Source organism: Trichoderma aggressivum (assembly GCF_033847375.1).
Source record: "Trichoderma aggressivum f. europaeum strain CBS 100526 chromosome Unknown scaffold_029, whole genome shotgun sequence".
Classification (NCBI taxonomy): Eukaryota; Fungi; Ascomycota; class Sordariomycetes; order Hypocreales; family Hypocreaceae; genus Trichoderma; species Trichoderma aggressivum.
The window spans coordinates 47,994-72,323 of NW_026946395.1; the positions used below are offsets into that span (position 1 = coordinate 47,994).

The window sequence follows — 24,330 nt, forward strand, 5'->3', positions numbered from 1 at the left end:
GAACCGCCTACATCTCAATCGAATGACTTTGTATAGGAAGAGCCCGATGCGGGGGTCGAACCCGCAACCTTGAGATTGCATCAGAACGTGTGCTCATAAGAGTCTCACGCTCTACCGATTGAGCTAACCGGGCAAGTGCAGAGCCATCGGCGCCCGGATATCACCCGAGTGCCATTGGCCAATCACGAATCACCGATTGAGCCCTAGGCGGCTTGTTGAAACGGGATGAGTTATTTCGCTTTATAGACTACACAGATACCTCAATAGCGTGTAAGTAATTCGTGACCAAGGCGTGTTATAAAGGAGATTGAACAGTTTGTTCAGCATGTTGGGTTCAAGACGGAAGTTCCTGAAGATAGATGGATGAGCATTAGGGTGCAGTATTCATGCTCCCTGTAGAGGGTGATGGCGATGATGGCGAGGGTTTGTACAACAGCAACTACATGTACCTCATCAATCAATCAAACTGTCTATAGTACCTAGTACCTACTATACTCAGGTATCTACTTGACTCCTTCTTGAATCCGAGTGAATGTCTTGTCTCACCTTGTGAACCACGTGTGTCTACACGTGATGCCACGCACCAAGCCGAACCACCCCCAATGGATCTCATTCTCCGTTTGTTGTTGATGTCGTCGCCCTTCCCTTCCCTTCCTTCTTCTTCTTCTTCTCCCTTCACAACTCAATCGCTCAACTGGACGATATACGTGTCAAATCACCTCAAATAATCCATGTTCTAGAGAGTGCAACATGGCCAACTCGACACCTTCTGCCAGCGATTACAAGGGCATTGTAGGGCCCCTTCGCCATCGCTGCTCTCACTGCCAAACTGCTGGCCCAAAGCTTCTTCGATGCAATGGATGTCTCGCCGTCCGCTACTGCAGCCGCGAGCACCAGGCCGCTCACTGGCCGAAGCACAAGTCTGATTGTTCCAAGATCAAGAAAGCTCGCGCCAAGGTTGCCGAAGAGGACCTTGCCATCCGCAACGCCACGGAGAACTTTATGACTCCTGCCAACGCCTTTGAAACGCACGTTGGCCACTTCTGGGGCATGATGAACACGCGAGACTACATGCGGGCGCGGATGGCGCTGGCCTTGAAGCTTGTTCACCAGGGGACGCTGGGCAGCGTCACCGAGGCCTACGAGCACATGCGCGACATGCTGCGATTGAACCGCAGCGACAACATGGGATTGCGAGACATGGTCCCGGCTCTGATGCTGTGATTGGATCTCGACCAAGAGTGCTATGATTTCGTCAAGTGGTGGGCCACCTGTGATCCAGACGGCCAATACGACTGGGGCGACACGACCTTGCCGCACCTCAATCTTCACGGTGCCGACGTCTTTGAGGAGCCAAAGCTTCTCATCGTCGAGTATTCGGATTTAAACCCACTTGTAGCTCTTATGCTGTTGAATCTGAAGCTGCTCGTCGACATTCATAACCTACAGATCACTCGCAAGATCCTTTCCCGCACCCGTCTTCCTATTGAGCTACGGGATAAGATAGAGCTGGCTGTTATTCGGAGTCCCCTCTCCACAAAGCTCCAGAAAGAAGCGCCCGAATCTCTTCTTCAAACCGAGTCCACTCTGATCAAACATATCCGCCTGCTTGGCGCTACCCTGGTCGAGACCAACGGCCAATTCATGTTCAATCTCTTTGATCCCGATGAAGCACTCTGCAGCAGGCCAGAGGCATATTCACGTGGGTCTTGGGAAGAAACGGCATTCTCAATCCAACATTCGTACGCTGCATGGTGGGAGACGGAGGGCGTCTTGGCCCTGCTGAAGGATGCGCGCATGTGCGCAGCGCGGGACTCGGAGGATGAGATTGAGGATATCATGAACGCCCGGACGTTCAAATCAAGCTCGGGACCGGATCGTACAGCCGAGGAGCTGCTGGAGGACGTGAGCGTGAATCGAATCTGGGGATACCTGGATTATGCAGCCGAGAACGCCTGCTACTTGGGCCCCTGGTCTGAGCGGCCTTCTGAGCAATATACAAAGGCGAGCAAGGAAAGTTGGGCGAGAGCCGAGGAGGAAGATGACGAGGAATGGAGCGATGATGAAGAGTAGATGGCCTTCTTGAATGGCTATTGGTAGCTGTGTGTACGGAAAGTGAGACAAGGGTGTGATTCCATCAATGAATAGGTATCTTGTTCATCATACACCTACACGCAAATCGACGTATACTTGCTAAAGTTCCATTTTATACAGCTTCTATGTAGTCAATCCCGTACATGCTAGTATACCAGCACCAACTAGACGAAGATTTAGTTTGGGTACTAGAAGGGCTCCATCGTTCCGAGTACTTACGAATGCCTCCATCGACAACGGGAATGAATTCGATAGTTTGTGATGATGAATTGATGTCGTCTGTCAATCGATCAATCCAACTCTGGACTTCGTCCAAGTACTTTGGGAAATGCGTGATACCTGCAACACCACAGCATTAGCGATGTGTCTCTGGCAGAAGGAATGTAACTTACATCCGCCCGTATAACCGACAAGCAATGGCTCTTCTTCAGCTGCTACCTCTGCATTTGGCGATTGACCTTTTGCCGACGGAGCTGTGTTATGGCTCGAAAGTAACTCAGGATCGAGCAACTTGTCGGACTTTAGAGCTCTGATGCAAAGTAGCATGGCAATGATGGCGCTGCCTGTTAGCATCGTTGCGCGCTTTCTCACTCTGATTGAGATTTCGCGCAAGACATTTGCACTTTCATAGTCCCATTTCCACTTGCTGTCTGATGTAGAGGGTAATTCCGTCTCACACATCGCGACAATCGGGTCTTTTTCGTTACGACTGCCAGATGTAATGGTATCGCCAAGGGTTCCAATAAATGCTGTCGTTAGAGAATTTCGTTGTCGAAGCCGCAGTGGTAGGTCGGGCTCAGAGATATGCCATTGGCTTGTGAAGAAGTCAACCGCCATTAGGCGAGCAAGCTCGCCGAGATATCTCCCAGCAGCTAGAAAAACCCGTTAGCTATAGTTACTTCTCGATAACCGGGAATATGTACTCATGTAATCATATGGCTGTTGGCCAGGTATAGGAAGGTCTTTGTCAAGTAGCAAATCCCACTGTGTTATATAAGACTGTAGTGGCCCTGATGCTCCCTTCATCTCCCACTCAGTGTTGATGATGAACTCGGTAGAACTTGAAGAAAGCTCCCCCAGATCCATATGACGGGGGAGTTTAAAGCTCCCAAAGCTGCTCAACGGCATGGTTACAGTAGCGTTGGTGCCTGTCGCGCAGATAAAACTCTACACTCTGGTGTTAGCAACAAAAGAAATGTCAAGGGAGGTGACTCACCATAGGTACTGGTCTACCGCACGAGCTTTGGGCGTTGTAGTTTGCGGTGATGAACGTTGCGACTGCATCGTTGACAATGGCGGCAATCTTTAAATCTGGCAACTTAGTTTCTAGCTCATCACCCAGTTTAACTCTGTAAGTCTCATAGCCTTGGATAAGAAGATGCCCCAGATCCATATCCGTAGCAAGAGTGAACCCTTTGGACAGTGCCATTATTTTAGCTTCCTGTAATGACTCTTGGCTGTGTTCAGGATTAGTATTAGCACTATAACAGTTGTATATCTGCAATAGCAGGGGCTTTTCTTACATCATGGGGAAGGAAAACGTGATGCCGACAGGCAGAAACTTTTCGTCATAGCCATCCGGAAAACTCCTTTTATTGCGAATTACATCGACGATGCAACTTCCAATCCAGTTGAAGATCTTTTGCGGATGTTCCTTTTTCAGGTCCTCATCAATATACCAAGACTTTTCGAAAGATTTGTGAAGCCGGCTCCTATTTGAATCATCCTTGGCACTCTCATCTATGCCATCATGATCCTTGGCCTGATTCATGTCGAGAAATTCAATGATGCCTACTCGAAGATTCGTCCCTCCAATGTCGACAGCTAGGCATTTCCCTGTCTGATGTCCCGTCGACATGTTCTGCTTCAAAAGCGGCGTTGGAATGAACTGATCTGATGAAGTTATTGCTAGGCTCCGATAGATAAGCCACAAGTCTCTAGCTAGCGACCAAGGTTCCGAAGCACCGGGAGGCTCGATAGGAAATTGGTCTAAGAATGACTCCAGCGACGTGCTTTCGGATCCCATCTTGAAGTTGGTTGCGCTCTTTGTTGGCTGGTCAATTTGAGGTGGGCGTGAGTAATTGATCAAGTAAATCAGCCACTCTTAATAGCAGTCACTTCTATGGCAAGGCGTTAGTGTATCCTGAAATCGTCCTCGGAACTTGAATAGATATATCAAGTAGCTTAATAACCGTCAAATGTTTCACTGCGGTCGTCTTGGTGAGGAGGGGAAGCAGCTCAATTGGCGGCTGAATGCACCTTAGACCCTCCAGCTATGACAAGCTACTAACACACGCTCTAAGGAGACACTGCCTTAGCCGCTCTTCGCTGTCTTGGCAACGGGCGATGGCTCAACAATTAGTTTCTTCAACTAGATTGTGGAACACGAGTAAGCAATTAGCATCAACAGTCAATAGTATCAAAGGCCCCATCTCACCCGCTATTCCCCAGCTGTAACATTCCATCTGAACGCCTCTCCCGTCAAAGAGAACCTAGCCCAGACATTCGAGGCACAGAGAGCGGGCCGGCCCAATGTAAAGGGCGCTTACAAAGTCCGCGATTCCCCGCTTACATACGGAGTAGTCTGCTGAACAATGGACTTCCATGCTTAATGAGGCTGCCTGACTCGTGACCGCTCTCAATAAGCTACATGCACGGGTAGTCAAGACAGGCCATGCTGACTTACATGTAACTTTCGGAATGAAGCAGTTCGGAACGGAACAGCTTTCTCACTCTGTCAAGTAGATAGCTCCGTATGCCGACAAGGGCCAGGGTTGTACTGGATTAATGGCTCCTAACGGAAAAATTGCCTACTTGGGATTCGGGTGTACCGAGTATAAACGTAAATAGACTCATACATGGCTTGAGCTGTTCTGTAGAGGTCGGAGTAGACGAGTTACTGACAGTCAAGGCGCCAGACAGCTTGGTAGTGTCAAGGAGTCGAGTGTAGATTCTACCTTGAGACTCTGCGCTTGGTAAGTGGCCACATTTTCAAGAGAGCTTGAGGGCCTTGAAATGCCGAACAAGGTTATTACCATTGGGGTGGGCACGATGGTGGATGTAAAAGAAGTTATTATTGCTTATGGCTTACCTGAAGCTCGCGCCGTGGGAATATGTATCGAATACGGGGTCAATCATATGTGGACTATGAGCACCCTGCAGCTTCACGAATGATTTATAATAATGGTGGATAACTATGTAATAAAGGATTGAAAGATGAAGACAGTATCACATTTCAAGCTTATAGAACGCTGAAGATATATTTACGAGTTACTGCGACCTATATTAGATTACTTAAACCATTAGATCATGGATTTCTTCTTCTCATCCTCATTATCTAAAGATTTTGTTCCTGGTAGCTGAAATTACGATGAACTATTATAAAATAACAGGAACCTATTGTTGGGTCTGTTAACGAGGGAAATGAAATGCCAAACTTCTCACCGATCATGGCCCTAAGACTTCAGTAGTAATCTGTTTCTCAGGCCACAGGAGGACCTGGTAGTTACAGAATACTTGACCACTTAGCTCTTGGAATTCCCCGTAAACGCCAAAGGACGCCTCACCCCCCAAGTAGTCGATGGAGAGAACCTCCAAGCACCCTGATGCTTCCTTTCAAAGTAATAGTGCACAAGAAGCCTCACCACTCCGGGAACTTCGGGCCAGTCGCCCGCCCCTTCAAACTCTCCATCAGAACTTCCAAAGACGATGGGAAAAATGATGGACTAACAAGTCAGCTTACTTCTCATAGGTAGCCACGAGGGAAAACATGCTCACCTTGTCGCCTTTCCGCATCTCCAGATCGAACACGTTCCATGCGTCTCTCAAAGCTTTCCCGTCATATGCTGTTAGATCCAGAAGTGTCTGGATCTCTTCTGTCAAATGCTGAATCAAAATCTTACCGAAACCGTCGATTAGAGCTCTCAATTCCTTGCCGTCGTAGCTTTCAGGTTTGCATTTGTTCAACCATGTCTCAAACTCTGCCAGTCCAGACTCGAAAGCGTGATGCTGAGCCACGTTACGCTCCATCAGGCCCTTTTCGCCTGTGATTTTTTCTATTTGAGGGAAGAACAACGCTTCTTCACCCTGGTGATGCTCACGAATCCATTGGCACCAGAATTGTGCGTATTTCAGCAAGTCGGTGATGTCGATGGAGGCAGAGACGTAGATGCATTGCTGATAGACGCTGTTGAGAGCTCGAATCATGCCATTGTGCGCAAATGCCATTTCACGAGCGACATATACGGATCCATGAGCTTTGGAGAGGTTCACACCGCGGCCAGGTATAGAGATGAGGGTGAAAGGCTCATCAGCCCAGGGTGCAGCCATCGCGGGAGAGGTAAGGAGAGAAACTCTGGTTAAAAAACGTCTCGAGACACTGGAATAATTATCAACGTATGAGAGTTGGAATTAGATTACAAGACTTGAGAAGTAAGGCGATATCATGTCAAATTAAATGGAATTACACCGTCTTATATAGCAATCGTAGTGAGGCGGTCCGTCTGGGGCTGACTGCGCCGTAAGAATCTTTGAAGCTTGCAAAGCGCCGTGATTGGACTAGGATGCGCTGGGACAAGGCTAATTAAGGAATCAATATTCGTATCCGCGGGTGAGCTTGTTCAGCTGCATCTCCGTTCCACAGCGTTGCTTGCATGACTCTCTTTGGGGCCACAACTATAGGGTGCAACAATAGATCTATTATCACCATTTTGTTCCCTCAAATGCTAGCAATGGATAAGATGTCTTAAAGTGAAAACGTAAGGAACCTAAATGCAATTATACAAGGATAGTGCGCTATAGTGTAGTAGTGGAAATACTATACTAGAGCACAAAGATCAATATCGAATCTTTCTGTTAAGAAGCTGAGGTTGACAACGTGCTGTCATGTATTATGGAGTACTTGACCCGCAACTCCCTGCCCACAGCCCTATTGTGGTAATCCATGGGAATTAAACTGGCGGCTAGCCAATGAACATAGTTGTATGTTTAATAATCGGCGTAAGCTGCTATGAAAAGGGGCGTTTCGGACATAAGGGCTGTGCCTGGTCGGGTTTTCTGCCTAGGATCCTGTCAACATAAAATAGTCTATGGATACAACATACTCCGTAATGGATAGTGTAATTAAATTCAGATGTATAGGGGACCCATGTATAATGTGGTCTCTTGATGGTATTACATGACTCTAACCACTGACTCAAGTTTCGCATTTAGATGTCTAATGTTCTGGCGAGAAGATTGCGGTGGGAAGCTCTTACATAAAGTGTACATGTATATAGACTAGGATGTACGCACTATTTCTGCGCTGTGGTATCCTATAAGCTTGTATCACAGCGAGTGATGTAGTAGAAAATACGGAGAGATATAGGTATAGTAGAAGATACAGATAGATGAAGTTATAGCAGTAGATACTGGATGGATATATCTAGAGTAGCAGACCCTAGTATATGCACCCTTCTCGCTGAGCCAGTAGGTATTCCCATAATAGCAGTGACCGCTGCCAGGATATCCCACAGGTTGACTGGTTTATCGTCTCCTAACAATAGGGTAGGCGTCGGTATAGGCACTCTTGGTATTTATGATGCTCAAATTGAAGTACTCAAACGTTGTATAAGAAGGGCAAAAGCCAAATTCTTAGCGTGGCATCACATTATTTGCATTGAAGGAGTGATATTCAATATCGATACCATCAGAAACGTCAGATCTCTTAGCACTTGGTGGCAAGTGACGGAGTTTAATTTTTTTGGACATCTTTTGGCTGTCGGTCAGCTACACTTGACTGCCTGACATACATACCTACATGCAGTATGCATTGAAACTGTGTTAGTATCTGCTCAGAAACGCCCACATCCCAATCTTACATACGGTAACTGTTCATCGCGATTACTGCACCCATACAATTCTGAGACTTGTGAGGCCATGAACAATTAGGCATCAATTGATCCATCTCAGCGTGCGGCCGCAGCTACGCCTAACCCCCCAATCTCCGTCAAATCTCACGTGGTTTCGAAGGCCACCTGAAAACAACTGAAAAGTGTATGTACCTCGTATTCCGTCGACTGCAGGGCGAGAGTGTCTCATCCCTCCTACATAAAAGTGTCATGTTACCACCGCCTCACCGCATCTAGGCCTACTCATTAGCTTCCAAATCCAGGATTACAATATGTGCCGATGTACGCAAAAGCATGAAACAAAGTCTTGTCTCCTCTATACAAGTCTCAAAAACCACTTTAGAACATCCACAATAATGGCTTTGTTAATACGAAACGTTCAAACTGGCGGCGATACTGCTCCAGAGCTCCCAAATCTACAAGTTTCCCTTTGGACTGGGAATGATCGGCGCATCTCTCAATCAGTCACTAGCCGCACGTAGTACAAGTCAACGAAGGATGGCCCTTATACCAAAACAGCGGTCTCTCTTTTCTTTTTGCAGTAGTGCTTCTAATGATAATGAAGACTGTGGCAGTGCCAACAGAGGAGAGGATTTAGTGAGACATGTGGTTACAGCGGAGATCCCTTGAGAAAGCATGGCTTATAAAAGGCTCATTATCCCCTCGCTGTTCCATCGTCTAACCCATCTTCATCTCAGGTCTCTGTCTTCGTTTCTATTCCTCTTGATATTGCAGATCTTAAACCTCCTTTCTATATATATCCCTCCCTAAAATTACTTACAAACAATTGTCACGATGCAGCTCACCAGCCTCTTCACCACTGCTACCCTCGTCGTGGCTTCCACTGCCACTTATGGTATGTAAAGCAATCTTTACAATTTGATCCACAAGAACATTGATCTTGACTAGATATGCAGTTTCCTTTGACGCTGGCTATGATAACCCTTCTCGTTCTTTGAACGACGTGGCTTGCTCCGACGGAGTCAATGGCCTCATCACAAAATATCATTGGCAAACCCAGGGCGAAGTCTCAAACTTCCCCTACATTGGCGGGGTCCAAGGCATTGAATGGAACTCCACGCAGTGCGGAACCTGCCATAGACTGCAGTACGGAGATCGTAGTATCCACATCCTGGCTGTTGACGCCGCCTATAACGGTGGCTATAACATTGCCTTGAAGGCCTTGAACACTCTCACCGATGGCCATGCTCTTGAGTGGGGACATGTCAATGCTGTGGCTACGCAAGTTTCTGTAAAGGAGTGTGGCCTTTATACTGCGTACTGAGGTTTTAGAAATTCAGAAGTCTTTGGAAACACAATTGCTAGTGTTTACTATTCAAGGTGACTCATATAAGAAGTTGGAAACTTCATAGCCGGATAGTTGTATCCATTTACCAAGTAGCTATTGAATGACTGTTGGGACATGAGAAAGATAAACCTAAGATCTGTCTTGACTACCTTGGCTCTTCTTGGTACATAAATCTCTCTGCAGACTGATTGTTTAGAAATTTGGACGAACAATTCGACCGCAGAAGCTAGTTATCAGGACAGAGTGAGGCTCAGGAAGAACAAACTTCTGTTTTTCCCAAAACTGTGACTTCACTGTCAACATATGAGCATGTTATAAAACGTTATATAGTTACAAGAATGTATAAAGAGATGTTGGAAGGATGTTACAATCACGTGATAATGTTTGCACGGATGCATTCCATATGTTGTTTGCCTTGCCATGACCTTGTTGGTTTACTCCTCACCGACTTTCCCATTCTCAAAAATGGCGATTCAATTCTGCGGGCCATGTGGCAATACTCTCGACATCTCTTCGGCTTCAATTGTTCGGTGCGATTGTTGTGGATCCATGAACAAGAGTAGGTTGATAGACCATCTTCGCACCAGATCTCGACGGAATATTAACTAATGCACTCTAGACAACTTATTCGCCGGCATTGTTACTGTTTCTTCGACTAACAATTTCCCTTCTGAGCTTCGCCAAAAACGAGAGACGACTCAGCAATTCCAGTATGTAGCGCCTGTCGATACTTGGGCTACGGCCGAGGAAACTTGCCGAAAATGTGGTGCCAAGGAAGTGCGATATACGGCCCTTCAGTTGAGAAGTGCAGACGAAGGAACTACCTTGTTCTACTACTGTCCAGGATGCTCAGAGAGGTACGTAGGATCATTCATGTGCATCCATTCTCAACTACAGGTAGGTATTGACAGAGTAACAGATGGAACGAAGGCAACTGAGCAGCATTCGCACGAGTACGCGACCCGACATTCACAGAGACCGAAGACTACATCGTGGAGGCTTGTCGGATGCGTTTCTGGAAGTACGTGAAGTCGTACTGATGTGGTGGTAGCATGGAGATGGTTAGCTATCGAGACTGTTGAAATAAGGGGCAACGACCTAGTAGTTGTACTACTTAATAATAATTAATATTAAGTTATATTTAGGATATAATTAATTAGTTAAACTAACGTTTATTTAATGGGGCCTACCCTATATGCCTATTGTTAAGACTATAAGAGGCGGGTCATAACATTCTATAGTAAGCTATAGCTACCTTATTACTTATTTATATAAAAGACTAAGTCTTTTATTATTTTCCTTCTTCTCCCTTCTTCTTCTCTTTAGCTTTATTTTGCCTAGATAGAAATAGAGTCCTATTTTATTATAATACTAACCGTAATAAGTACACCACCACTAAATGACAGAAATCTTGCCACAATGTGTATGTGCAATCTGATTTTGTCTTTTGGTGGTTTGCTAGCTCCCGGCTCTTTTGGTATCTGCTTGTTTTCCTCCTTCTTGCGCCGGTCCCGTTCACGAAGAATAATAGACATAAAATTGCTGCTGACCAGTGTGCTAGGATGCTCAGCACCTAGAACTTTTATACATAAATCAAGTACCTGCCGGTTTATCTGCGCAGCCTCCTCGTAGCGGCGTTGTGAATAAAGACTGAAAGCGAGAGCGTTCATACACGCCAGTGTGACAGGATGCTCAAACACTTGTCTTTTCATCAGTGAGTCAGATGCCTGCCGGCTTATCCGCTCAGCCTCATTATAGTAGCCCTGTACAGTGAGAGCTAAAGAGAGGGTAGACATAGTCTTAAGTGTCATAAGATGCTCAGCACCTAGCACTTTTATATGTAGATCGAGTGCCTGCCGGCCCATGTCCGCAGCTTTCTCATACTGTTGTTGTCTATAGAAAGCCTCTGAGAGTCTTTGCATGCTCTCAAGTGTGTGAGGATGCTCAGTGCCTAATATTTTTCTCCGTAGCTCAAGCACTGTCTCACTCATCTGCTCGATTTCCGCCGGCTGGTCTTCACAAGCGGCAATAGACAAACTCGTATCCATAATCTCAAGAGTACCGGGATGTTCACCACCCAGTGCTTCAATATGTAGATCAAGCGCCTTTTGGTTCATCTCTTTGGCATCCTTATATTTCCCTTGAATAAAGAGGCCGCACGCCGCCTTATGTAAAATGGACGACACAAGGATCTGGCCTAACACGTGGTCTTGAAACTTCAACGCCATTATCATGTGTGGCAAACACCTTACCCATTTATCTTTATTCCAAAATAAAGGGAAAGGGACTTCTGCATCGAAGCGCTGCATGACTGTTGTGATATTTGTCTGCAATTCCCCTTTTTCTCTCATCCAGTTTTGCATCACCAGACGGACGAGCCTGTGCATATCGTATGCATCTCCACACGCCCGTTCGTTAATGAATCCGTATGCTTTCAGCGTACCGATAGCTTCGCACGCATCAAATTCATCGTCGGTTGGCGGTAGGAGACGTTTCGGAATATCCTTTTCAGCAAGAAAAGCCACAAATTTCAAGTACCTAGCCGCAGTTGGATTATTTTGAGAGATGGCCTCGAATGAAATCAACCATGTTGTGGCAATCGGATTTTGAGCAGTCTCGTAGCGTGCTCGATCGTCAAAGTTTTTGCTTAACAGCGTAATCAAGGCCTCGTCGCTGGAACGCCAAAACTTAAGATATTGAGAAATCGATATCCCAGTCTTCATCATGTATGCAGACGCTTGTTTAATAGCAAGCGGCAAATGGGACAAAAGCTCAAGCAAGCTCTCGAGGCTCTGCGAATCACTCATTTGAAGGGGATTCAAACCATTCTGTAGCATATTGGTCGCTTCCGATCGACTCATCCCCGTAAGATGGACGACATTCTCCCTCCGGACGTCTAGCTTTTGGCTGACTTCTACATTTCGGGTTGTGAAGAGGATGGATCCTTTGAGATTAAAGGGCAGATAATCCCTCAACGATGTGACTTCGCTAGTTTCTCCGAATAGGGTTGCGTCGTCAGCGTTGTCGATAACCAGGAGCCAGCTATCAGAGATTTGGCTTAATGCTGCTTTAACAAGTAACTTGATGTCTGCCTTATCGTCTTCAATAATTTGTATGTTCAGCTTCCGGCCGATTTCATGGTAGGCATTCTCAAAAGTGGTGGTATTAATAGCTGGAACCCAGAAGACATGACAATCTCCGTACCTGGCGCGGACGCGAAAGGCAGCTTCGAGGGCGATTTGGGTCTTTCCGATGCCACCAAGTCCACTGACAACAGTCCGTTGACAGTCGTCCTTATCCGCGGTGGGAGGGATCATGCTGAGAAGTTGGTCCAGAATCGATTCACGGCCGACAAAGTCTCTGTTCCGGCCGAACGGAACGGTCCAACAAGGCGTCCTCGGCCGATCTCGGTGAGGGTCAAATGTCGGGTGGCTCCTAGTTTGAGGCGGTAGATAGGCATAGTTGTTGGTAATATTGCGAACTTGTTCTATGCTTATGTTCTGATCCCCTTGATGTATATTGCCGTAGTCTCCCAATGTAGACCCGGTCAAAGTGGCACTAGAAGGCTGCGATTGCCCCGTCTGTCGCATGGGGTACATGTATGCTCGTTGGCTTGTTGCATCATCGTAACCATCAGCCATACTGAATTTCTTTTGAATAAAGATTGAATAATGGAGTGATGTCTTGAATCGTGAGGCTATGATGGCTCGAGCCCCCTTTGAGAGGATCTTAGATAATGATATGATCTAAAGAAGTCGTGCTTAGTAGTAGTTAATCAAGGAAACTTGTCTCGTAGCTGGAATTAAGCCGTCTTTAAATAGTGAAGATAGTTGGAACATGTATAGATTTTAGCAAGAATGAATAAGAGTTAATAGGGAGAGTAGATGCATTCTCCCGACAGCCTGATGATTCGGGGCCGGTCGTTTCTGTCTCGCGACACCGAAGGTCGTCTATTGGTTGGGCGTTTACGCCTAGTTTCTTGTCCTATCTGTAGTGATCAGGTTTGCCGCCGGTACGACTGTACGACTGGGCATGATTGCTTACGAGGGGAGAGTTGTGGTTGGCGCCAATAATGGTTCCCTCTGTGATCTTCTGTGTTACCAACATCACTCGGGATTTATTGAAACAATTTCTATTATTAGGATGCAACACTTTATTCGGTGGGCAAATACGGTTTAGTTCAAAAGGCAAAAGTATGGCAGGGAGATTTGGCTGCAGAGAGTTTGGACTTAGATGAAGATCAGCGGCTCCGACGTTGCGGAAAATCCAGCAGCGACGCAAAAGTCAACGCCATCATCCACAATGGAACTGCTGTGAACTGGGTTACCAGTTATAGTGATCTGCACAAGACCAACATTGAAACGCAGGAAGATTTTGCAGCCAAATTGCTGGGTTGGGCTGGATATGTTCAAATAAACTCTGTTGCCGAGAGCGTAATTCGCGAAATTGCTTCAAGATTGCCGGCAGTTCAGAACCGCATGTCGGTAGTTAAACCAGACCTGATCATCGGCACAGCACCTTCAGGAGCCGCCGATACTGATGGTGTCTTTTGGAGGGCAGTGGCAACAGCAGCTGGTATAGGATTAACCCTAGTTCATATCGAGCGAGGGTGGCTTTACTTAGGCGAAGTTGACGCTGTTGCTTGTCAGGTAGTCAAACGAGTCGTTGACATAAACAGAGTCGCCCCTTTTGTCGATATAGTAGATGGGACTAACCTCGACAAATTGGGAAATAGTCAACGACGAGGTTGGAGGGGCCTGCTCTAGAGTCCCGTGGATTGAATGGCCCGGAGTTGTGGCAGACATAACGCAAGGGGGCCGTGGGCATCTAATGTAGGCCATGCAAGACTATCTGACCATAAAAATGGTCTATGGAGGTTCCATTGAGTGCCAAAGACTCTAACAGCTTGGATGTTGAGATGAAACATAATATCCGATACCTCCAACTCCAAAAGTACTTTTCTTTACGGGACAGGGCCTTGGGCCGTTCAAGCATAGGTTAGATAATTCTAGGCCACTGAAGTTCATACAGTCTAGAAGAAATTATAGGTTCGCCTGTAGTTCATCTAAATCGGGCCGTGCCTAAAGTACTAATATCTATCTATAGCTAGTTAAGCGACAGGCAGGGCGAAGATGAAACAGTCATATATAATCACGTAGCAATAGGCATCCGTAAAATTACCTATTAATAATCTAGGTTTGAGGAGAAACTCCGAGCGTACTCCGTACTTTATTTCAATCATTAGATTGCTACATTGGCACCTTCCCAAAGCTGCGAGCTGCTGACTTGACTATCCTCATTCAATGCAATGTAAATCTGACACGCACAAGTAGGCAGACATATAAAAGTACATGTATCAGACCGCTCTCTAAAGTTGAACCTGTTAGGCAGCAAAGAGTTATTGGCACTTACAGCCGTTCCTTGTATATTATCTAAAGGATTTCACACAACTTAATATAGTTACATTGCCAGGACCAGGGGTCGTTCTGTAGACACTTCCCGTTCTGCTTGACCTAAGCTCATGATTATTCGAGCGTGATTCTATAAAAGCTGCAGACTTCCAATCTACCACTGCCCTATTGATGGCATATATCTTCTTCATAATATAGTTATCTACGTGGTAATAGTTTAACAAAGAAAAGCATGATGACATCCACAGTAGAATTTGATCTGAATGTAATAAGCAGCGGATACCTCGGCCGAACTTTGTTTAGTGAGAGGATCTTAACGTATGTTGTTATAAAAGTGCTATGACCTTAATCACAAACACTATTGTGTTCATCCTTTAATATGTTTTGAACAATTACTTAAGGTGCCCGATGGTGACATTATAGTAGATACTATGAAATCGCCTTACATCCATGCTGTGTGGGTTCCGGGCTAATTAGTATAGCCGTCGTATTAACGCCGAAGTAAGCTAGTCAAAATAAGGCAGCAGTATTGTGATGAGTTCTTCTTAACAAAGGAAGGAAATTAGACATATCACATTGGAAACTAGAGACAGCGGGCGTCAGTGTTGTACTGGAGAATTACCCGACGTATAATGATGCTGCATTTGACTACTTTGTAAGATTGATTTAGTCATATAAATGAGATTTCCGGGAGCACCCTCACAAAGATGAAGGACATTGAGACTTTGAGATTTGGACAACTTCTTAGTTAACTGTTTAACTAAAAGTCTTATAAGCCAAATGCTCAACTTCGTCCGCAAGAGGCAAATGTTGCCAAACTTGTAGTTTTCGTTAATATATTGAGTTATAGTTTGAAACCACCAAGTTTTGGGAATGAAACACAGAATCAGGTATGTATGTAGCGTTATACAAGGACTCTCGGCTGATCGGCAGTTCGGCAGATAGAAATAGGCAACTCAAACAACTGCGTAATGAAATCCCTACATTGGTATACTCTCAGGACCCAATCTGGCAGCTAGCTATTGCTTTTGCTCTGGAAAGGTCAGGTAAGCCGCATTAGTGGTCTTATTGAGCGCATATTCCATGATGTTCGCATGAGGCGAGTAAGCCCAAAAGTCCGAGGCTATAGCTCACTGAACTCGCAAGAAACTAACAATTGCCTCAACACAGCAAAAACCAAGTACCTACTAAGTGTATACGAGTACTGAATACGGTTTCGTATTCCACCATTGCTTGTCATGCGTATTCAATTTCCTATGCATCGAGGGTCAGCGGTCAGCGGCAGGGGTACTTACAAGAGCTCAGCCTCAGGATGCGAGTGGGCTGGAGAGCAAGAGCTATAGTATAAAGATCGCTTGAACAGACACTATTTCACGACTATCAAGACACCTTTTCTCATCGTCCAAACATCAAGAGTGCGTTTTGAATACTCCAAAGATGCGTTTGGCCGCCATCGCTCTCGCGCTGCTTGACTTGGCTCTGCAGGCTCAAGCTCAAGCAGTCTTTGCTCATGTCATTGTACGCATTGAACTCTTTTAACACGCTACTTTGCTTTACTAACTGACCCAGGTTGGAAACACATATGCATACAGTCAGGCTGATTGGGCGTCGGACATCAGGGCCGCAGCCGCCGCAGGAATCGACGGCTTTGCTTTGAATATAGGATTCCTAGATACTGTATCTGGAACGAAGCCGGTAATTCCGGCGTTGAACAATGCGTACAATGCCGCCGATGCAGCAGGCTTCAAGCTCTTCATATCCTTTGACTATTTAGCTCAGGGCCCGTGGGACGCAGCCGACGTCGTCAATGTCCTCAACCAATACAATTCGCATCCCAGCGCATATAAGTGGGCGAACACTGGCAAGCCTGTGGCCTCTACCTTTGAGGGTCCAGGCAATGCTGGGGACTGGGTCAGCATTAAGCAGCAGACAAACACTTTCTTCATCCCTGATTACTCAAGTCAAGGCCCCTCTGGAGCGGCCTCGTTCGCGGCCGTGGATGGACTCTTCTCGTAAGTGACCCTTGAGAGCGGAGAAGCGAGAAACACGCATACTAATCATGTTTCACAGCTTTGCGGCCTGGCCCAACGGCCCCAATGACATGACAATCTCGGCAGATCAACAATACGTCCAGGCGCTTAATGGTAAACCTTACATGTCAGTATTCCCACATCTAGTTGATGTCCTCTATGAGCTCACAAGTATATAGGATGCCTGTCTCGCCATGGTTTTACACGAATCTTCCAGCCTTCGACAAGAATTGGCTATGGAGAGGTGACGATTTGTGGCACCAGCGATGGCAACAGGTCTTGGAAATCAACCCTCCTTTGGTCGAAATCCTGACGTGGAACGACTACGGCGAGAGTCACTACGTGGGACCATTGCCTCCCGCGGCTATACAATCGCAATCGCTTCCCACCGGCTCTTGGTACGTAGAGAACATACCTCACAACGCATGGTTGAATGATTTGCCCTATTATATTGCGCAATACAAGAAGCAACCACTGCCCAACGAGAACCACGTTACCATTTGGTATCGCCTCAACCCTGGAACGGCTTGCTCTGCCGATGGAACCCCTTGCAACACCGTCACTCAAGGCCAGACTCAATTCGCACCGCAACAGTGTGACGTTGACGCCATCTACTTCACTGCCTTTGTGCCATCGTCTGCTACCGCTACAGTCCACGTTACCATTGGTAACAACGCGCCGGTCTCCGTTACCGCCGGTGCCCCTGGCATCTTCCATTCCAGCGTTCCGTTCAACGGCCAGACCGGCGCCGTTTCGATCTCGGTAACTGCATCGGGTGGAATCAACATTGGGCCAGTCGCATGCCCAGCCATCACAACTGCCTGCAACAATGGTAACGTGAACTGGAACGCGTGGGTCGGTGGTTCTTAAGAATCAGATAGGAATTGGGAAAGAGTCCGCCTCCCGACGTCGCTCATATATAGCAAATTGTTCTTTTGGGGAGCTCCTAACATAAGCTGTCGGAGTAGTTTAGCTTTATATCTTCTATAAGGCAATCTAAAATTATATTCAAAAACTTCTAAATGCTATGTCTTCCTAGTACTAATGTTACAGTTACTGACTGTGCAGCAGCCTCCCAAGCAGGGGAAAGTTATAGTTGGCGCCAGTAATAGTTCTCTTTGTGATCTTCTGTATTACTATAGTATCAGGATGTAACACTTTCGTCGGTGGGCGAATACGCTTTAGTTTGGCAACTAATTTTCTTTCCTCTCGAGTCTTGACCCACTGATGGATTTGGTCAACGTTTGCCCTGTTGGCGCCACGATATGATAGATCGTAACGTGCGCATAATTCACTGTTTGTTAGAAGGTCATTCTTACTATCCAGATACATGTAGTCAACACTGTCACCAAGACGTCACAATCGTGTGATTTTGACTTCAATATCCTATTGAACGTCTAAAATTCTGCCCTAGGCACCCTTCCCACAGCTTACCTAGGTATAGAAGGGGACTCCAATTGCGCCTCGTCACGTATAAAAAGACAGTCTACGAACGTCAAAGAATCAGGTATGCTATTACTCTTCCATCATTAACAAACAACAACTCAAGGCGTTGAAAAGAGCATCATATGCAAATTAGCATAGAACTTCTGCGCAACATATTGCGTTGTCATAAACGTGCTTTAACTCTAACCTTTCCAAGACCTCTCACTGCAACGCCCAGCTGCAAGATGGCTTTTGCCCAGCGTCACTTTTACACCCCCGAGACGTCTTTCACTCCCCTCTTCCGCCTTCTTGAGGACTTTGACAATTATTCTCGTCCAGGCAATGTTCAGCAGCAGGGTCGTCGCTCTGACCTGACGCACTGGCAACCTAAATCTGACATGCGCGAGACGGACTCCGCGTATGAGCTCCATGGCGAGCTACCCGGCATGAGCAAAGAGAATGTGAACGTTGAATTCACCGATCCTCAGAATATGCTCATCAGCGGTAAAATTGAGAGGACATACACTTCTGGCACGCCACCTACTGGAGCCCTGGAGGGAACCGCAATGAGAGGCAAGATCGCCGAGGGCAGCGAGGGACAGACCAAGCCATCTTCCAGCGAAGCAACCACCGAGAATGCGACTGAAGATACGGCCAAGTACTGACTCACTGAGCGTAGTATTGGCGAGTTCTCGCGCAACCTCACTTTTCCTACGCGTGTCAACCAAGAAAACGTGACGGCGAGTTTTCAAGACGGCATCCTCAACATTACTGTTCCCAAGGCTGCTAAACATGAGTCACGCCGCATTACCGTCAACTAGTTGATGTTTACTGGGAAGCGGAGGAAAAGCAATTTCGAATTATTATGCAAGTCTAACCGCATTTTTCAATTAAAAACTACAAAAAAAAACAGCAGAAGTAGTTAATGAGTTGTTGGCTTTTCGCTGAGGTTACTGTTGTAATTACTACGGTGGTGAATATAGTACCCAAAAGGTCTCTACCAAAAGATGTCTGTATAGTATTTCACTTGGAAGGATAAGTTCACATAAGATTGACGACAAGAATGAATGAGTACATATATTGAGTAATATAAGCGCCCACCCAGCTCATTAATAATATTTTTTAAGTGAATGCCAAGTATTCGGACAGCACTAGAATCTTACCATATAACTACAATAGCATTTACCAGAAAAAATGTATATATAATAGTAGTTACTAGAGAAATATAGCTATAGTAGTAGTCACTAAAGAAATGTAAATATAGTAGTAAATATTGGCGAAATATAGCCATAGTAGCAGATATCTCAAAAACAGGCGTATAAGTTACTGAGTGGGTGTTCGAAATCTTCTCGGTCTCGGGGTTTCGGTCCTCCGCCTGCAGCTTACGCTATGAGCTTAATAGTATGACAATTGGTAATGATTGCGTAGAGGCGCAGAGTCACTCGTACGAGAACAGCGTTACGCATCTTACTTCTGCACTGTAACTTTTTAAGCAGTTAGATTAAACTATATATGTATTTCTTTCCTGCTACTATCGGTTCTAAGAAGTTAAACTTAGACTTCAGTACTGTGACACACCCGAGAGTCTTGTGTGGTGGTTTCCGCCATCGCATGATGTAAAGCCACATTGACACACGAATGTAAATGCCGAAGAAAGCAGATGGCAACCCATCGAGTTCACGACGAGTGTTTGAACGGTATCGCGATAATAGCCGCCGTCAGAAAATGACCCCATCACTGGTTATGGCGTTGAGACTGGCATGTCGTTAACTCGCCGCCGCACGCCAATCAGACCACCGTACATGCAATCTTAACCACATGTCTAGATAGATGCATAGAAAGTATTGTACGCTTCGGTATTTGGTGAAGGGATGAAAAAGAATAATGAACTCAAGGACCATTGGAGTGGCCCCAATGTTGATCTATTAACTTTCACTTACTCTCGAACAATTCTCCTCGAGGCAATAACTTTGAAGATTTCATAATGTCCAAGAAAGTGGTCATAGTCGGCGGTGTTGGCGGAGGCATGTCCGCTGCCACCCGCTTGCGTCGTCTGGACGAATCAGCAACGATTACGGTATTTGAGAAAGGACCTTACGCTGGCTACGCGAACTGCGGTATACCTTATGCTCTGGGTAAGGTGATCAAAGATGATGAGTCTCTGATTTTACACACGCCAAAGTATTTCAAGGAATGCTTCAACATTGATGTTCACCTCAACACCGAAGTTGTTGAGATTGACCGCACAAACGAGCAAGTGTGCACGCGAACCGTTGGAGAGGCTGAGATTCGACGAGTCGGCTATGACAAGCTCATTCTTTCCCAAGGCGCTGAAGCTGTGAAGCCGCAGATCGTTGGAGCGGATCAGAGTCATGTGGTCACTCTGCGGACCATCTCAGATCTACAAGTTATTCGATCTATCATGGTCGAACGATGCGTAAGAGATGTTTGCATCATTGGAGGCGGATTTATTAGCCTTGAAGCGGCCGAAAATTTGGGAAAGATGAAGTTTGGAGTTTCGATTGTCGAGCAATGGACCCATGTCTTGCCGTTAATAGATGCCGATATCGCGCAGTTTCTTCACACAGAACTGAAGCGCAATGGCGTGAAGTTATACCAGAATGATACTGCAAGAAGAATCGAAACTGCTCATGTCGTCTTGGCTAGTGATGGAAGAGAGATCCCTGCCGAATTGGTCATTCTAGCTGTGGGAATAAGGGCAAGAACATCACTGGCGAAGATGGCCGGCCTGGAAGTGGGAACGCAAGGAGTCAAGGTTGAATCACATATGGAAACATCCGACGAAGACATCTACGCTGTAGGTGATATGGTTGAGACGGAGCATGTCATTCAACAACAGCCAAACGTGGTTGCTTTAGGGGGACCGGCAAATCGTAGGGTCGACTCGCCGCAGATGATATAGCCGGCAGGCCAGTGCACTATCGCGGCAACATTGGCACAATCATCTGTCAAGTATTCGATCTAACGGTCGGTTTGACTGGCCTGTCCGTCTCGGCGTTGCGTGACTTGGGACAGGAGCCGCTCTGGGTTACAGTGCATCCTCCACACCCTGCAAGGTATTATCCCAACGCTCATACAATCACGATCAAGACCGCGTTCGAAAAAGGCACAGGCCGTATTCTGGGGGTGCAAGCGGTGGGAATGGCTGGTGTGGACAAGCGCATAGGCGTGCTGGCGACGGCAATGCAAGCTAGGATGACAGTCTTTGACTTGGAACATCTCGAACTGAGCTACGCACCGCCCTATGGCTCGGCCAAAGATCCTGTGAACATGGTTGGGTTTGTTGGCTCGGATTTGCTTCGTGGGGACTATCAGATTGTATACGCCGAGGACATAAACGTCAAGAATCTACATACCTGGCAAGTCGTGGATGTTCGCTCACCCGAGGAGTTTGCGACTGACCACCTCCCGGGGGCAATCAACTTGCCAATTGCAACGCTACGCAAGCAGGAATTGGGGCTTGATCAATTCATACCGATTCTTGTGTACTGCTATGTGGGCTACCGGGGATACTTGGTCTACCGTATCCTCAGTCAGAGAGGATTCAGCGTAGTAAACCTTGATGGCGGAATGAAAACAGTAATCGAAGGGGGGACCAAGCCTTGATGATTAGTTCTTGATGTTTATAACATGGTTAAGTGACGACTTAATAATATAATCTTAGTCAAACGAATGCATAGTATGTGAGAGTGACTACAACTGCTTGAATTTTATACTTTTCAACGATGTTATAACACTAGATCTTTTGTACATTGTGAAACCTGTTACTTATCTTTCGTAGGGACACGAGAGTTGGCGGCCGCAACAAAATGCCCCCAAGTAATCAGCTCTCTGCTACAATCGTCTGGATGGATATTACACTCAATAAGTGTTGGCCCATCTTTGTGCGCTACTGCTGTCTTGAGTGCTTCGGAAATTTGCTCCGCAGTGTGAGCTTTAATACCAAGAGCACGTCCCCCTCCCTCTTCAGAATTTAATGCTTCGACTAGAAGCGCATAATTCCAATTCTGAATACGATTATACAGTCCATCGTGAATCTCTACCTCAATTGTATAGCCCCTGTTGTTGATTAAAAGAATGATGATGGGAATGCGGCATCTCACCATTTGCGAAACTTCCTGGGCAGTCATCTGGAACGCGCCATCTCCAGTCATGAGGATGGCCCTTCTCTCCGGTTTTGCCAGAGCGTAGCCAAAGGAAGCAGGTATCGTCCATCCAATATGGCCCCATTGCATCTCAATCTCAAATTCTGCTCCTGGTGGAAGACATAGTTGAATTCCATTAAACCACGAATCGCCCGTTTCGGTGAACACTGTCGTCTCAGGAGTCAAGAGCAGCTGCATCTGTCGAGCAACCTCCTTTCGAGTTAACCTCTCCTGCCCGCGAGAAGCCTGTCCGAGAGAAGGATCGGGACGAAGTCGATTATACTCCGTCATCGTGCAACTGTTCCAACTGACTGCTTCGGCTAGTCTGATCAGGAAGTCCTGCAACTGGACATGGCTAAAATACATATTTGGATTAGCCAGGGCGACGCTGTCTATATCCGCAACGAGTTGTGGAACACTTGGCAAAGCCGTCCAACCGACCGTGCTGTAGTCTGTAAATACAGTGCCGATGCAGACGAGGACATCAGCCCAATTCACTATGGTGTCAGCTGCGAGGGTGCTGACCTGGCCCCAGAAGATTCCCGCGAACTGGGCATGGTCCTCAGGAAAGGAGCCCTTTGCCGCTGGTTGAAGGACGACGGCGCATCCAATTGCTTCTACCAGCTGGAGAAGAGCCTTCTCCGCGCCCACTCTTCGCACTTTCGGCCCGACAAGAATCACAGGCTTCTGCTTGGCTCGGAGGAATTCAGAGGCGCCGGTAACAGCGGCGTCAAGGGCTGGCGCATCACTCGGCATCGGCTTGGCTACAGCACTGATAGGTCCGGGTTGTGCACATGCCTCGCCGGACAAGTTCGTTGGCACTTCGATGTAAACCGGCTTCCGCTTTAGAAGTGCCATTCGAATAGCGCGGTCGATCAACTCCGGGGCATGAGCCGCTCGTCGGATGGCCACGGCACAGCAAGTGATCCTCCTGGCCATCTCAAGCTGGTAGATAAAGTCATGCTCCCCGAGCGTATGGTGCAGTAGATGCTGATCTACATCATTCGTATTGGGTGCTCCACTGACTAGGATAACGGGAAGGTTCTCTGCATACGCGCTGCCGATGCCGTTGAAGGCTGAGAAGGCGCCTACGCTGTAAGTGACAACACAGACTCCTACGCCGCAAGCGCGTGCATAACCTTCGGCCGCCAGAGAACAATTGAGTTCGTTTGTACAACCAACCTCAGTTAGTGCTGGATGCGCCTCAAGCTTGTCGAGGAGAATGAGGTTGTAGTCGCCCGGGACGATGAAATGATGGCGAATCCCAATTTGGGCGAGCCTTTCGGCAAGATAATCTCCCACTGTGAAGAGGGCCATTTTGTTTGTGATAAACCTGGTTGAGGGCCAAATTTTACAGATTTGGGGATTGCATATATGACATTAGGTGGGTTACACGAGGCAAAGCAAGCATATAAATATCAGCGTAAAGGTTAAGTGTTTCTGGCTGTCCAAGTTGGTATAGTAGAATAAGCTGGCAGAGATTATGAAGTGATTTAGATAGTGTCATTAACTGATTAGCAAAGTAATACTTCAACATCTGTTTTGATAACATGAAACCACCCCAACTGGATTCGAGTAATTGACGTCTACGTCAAAAATAGTGGTATGATGTTTCGGTAATGTTTATATCAACCACCCCGCTATCGAAAGTGTTACACTTCCACTAACACATCTAAATTACAGCCCCTCAGAGCGGGATGGATTGAATAATCGTATGATCCTCAGCGGCGGTTGCAGTCAATTGGCATTGTATGGCAAAGTTTAAATTTACAGCTTTCCTGTTCCAAGACTTGAGGACTTGTCAATAAATGTTGCTTTTGCTGACCGTATTCAGAAAATGGTAGACAGATCAAAGTGAGCTGTGTCTTTTCATACTTCAAAAATTGGAGTTGTGTTGTTAATTGCTCAATTTAGGGTCTTTCTAGCATTCTAGTACCTGGACCGTTAAGAAACTTGTAAGCATTATATGTAGTCCCATGTTTTATGAGTATTGCTCAATTGTAGTAA

The 24,330-nt window shown here is 46.5% G+C and overlaps 8 protein-coding genes across 8 annotated transcripts; 4 read left to right on the forward strand and 4 right to left on the reverse strand.

Moving 5' to 3' along the window:
* Nucleotides 1–750: 750 nt before the first annotated feature.
* Nucleotides 751–2,073, forward strand: Triagg1_6941 (uncharacterized protein; the record flags this gene model as incomplete). The annotated part of the gene is made up of 2 exons (XM_062901621.1): nt 751–1,203; nt 1,261–2,073. The coding sequence occupies 2 exons, from the start codon at nt 751–753 to the stop codon at nt 2,071–2,073; spliced, it is 1,266 nt and encodes a 421-aa protein (XP_062754013.1).
* Nucleotides 2,074–2,217: 144 nt separating this feature from the next.
* Nucleotides 2,218–4,120, reverse strand: Triagg1_6942 (uncharacterized protein; the record flags this gene model as incomplete). The annotated part of the gene is made up of 6 exons (XM_062901622.1): nt 2,218–2,258; nt 2,314–2,433; nt 2,487–2,966; nt 3,018–3,261; nt 3,311–3,551; nt 3,618–4,120. 6 exons carry the CDS (start codon nt 4,118–4,120, stop codon nt 2,218–2,220), a joined length of 1,629 nt encoding a protein of 542 aa, XP_062754014.1.
* Nucleotides 4,121–5,832: 1,712 nt separating this feature from the next.
* On the reverse strand, nt 5,833–6,423 carry Triagg1_6943 (uncharacterized protein; the record flags this gene model as incomplete). The annotated part of the gene is made up of 1 exon (XM_062901623.1): nt 5,833–6,423. The coding sequence occupies one exon, from the start codon at nt 6,421–6,423 to the stop codon at nt 5,833–5,835; it is 591 nt and encodes a 196-aa protein (XP_062754015.1).
* Nucleotides 6,424–8,777: 2,354 nt separating this feature from the next.
* Nucleotides 8,778–9,267, forward strand: Triagg1_6944 (uncharacterized protein; the record flags this gene model as incomplete). The annotated part of the gene is made up of 2 exons (XM_062901624.1): nt 8,778–8,838; nt 8,900–9,267. 2 exons carry the CDS (start codon nt 8,778–8,780, stop codon nt 9,265–9,267), a joined length of 429 nt encoding a protein of 142 aa, XP_062754016.1.
* A 1,379-nt stretch (nt 9,268–10,646) lies between these two features.
* Nucleotides 10,647–12,932, reverse strand: Triagg1_6945 (uncharacterized protein; the record flags this gene model as incomplete). The annotated part of the gene is made up of 1 exon (XM_062901625.1): nt 10,647–12,932. The coding sequence occupies one exon, from the start codon at nt 12,930–12,932 to the stop codon at nt 10,647–10,649; it is 2,286 nt and encodes a 761-aa protein (XP_062754017.1).
* A 3,207-nt stretch (nt 12,933–16,139) lies between these two features.
* Nucleotides 16,140–18,822, forward strand: Triagg1_6946 (CAZyme family GH71; the record flags this gene model as incomplete). Its single annotated transcript, XM_062901626.1, has 5 exons — nt 16,140–16,220; nt 16,272–16,714; nt 16,773–16,859; nt 16,912–17,583; nt 18,375–18,822. The coding sequence occupies 5 exons, from the start codon at nt 16,140–16,142 to the stop codon at nt 18,820–18,822; spliced, it is 1,731 nt and encodes a 576-aa protein (XP_062754018.1).
* Nucleotides 18,823–20,141: 1,319 nt separating this feature from the next.
* Nucleotides 20,142–21,784, forward strand: Triagg1_6947 (uncharacterized protein; the record flags this gene model as incomplete). The annotated part of the gene is made up of 2 exons (XM_062901627.1): nt 20,142–20,975; nt 21,056–21,784. The coding sequence occupies 2 exons, from the start codon at nt 20,142–20,144 to the stop codon at nt 21,782–21,784; spliced, it is 1,563 nt and encodes a 520-aa protein (XP_062754019.1).
* A 158-nt stretch (nt 21,785–21,942) lies between these two features.
* Triagg1_6948 (uncharacterized protein) lies at nt 21,943–23,640 on the reverse strand (the record flags this gene model as incomplete). The annotated part of the gene is made up of 1 exon (XM_062901629.1): nt 21,943–23,640. One exon carries the CDS (start codon nt 23,638–23,640, stop codon nt 21,943–21,945), a length of 1,698 nt encoding a protein of 565 aa, XP_062754020.1.
* Between the last annotated feature and the right edge of the window lie 690 nt (nt 23,641–24,330).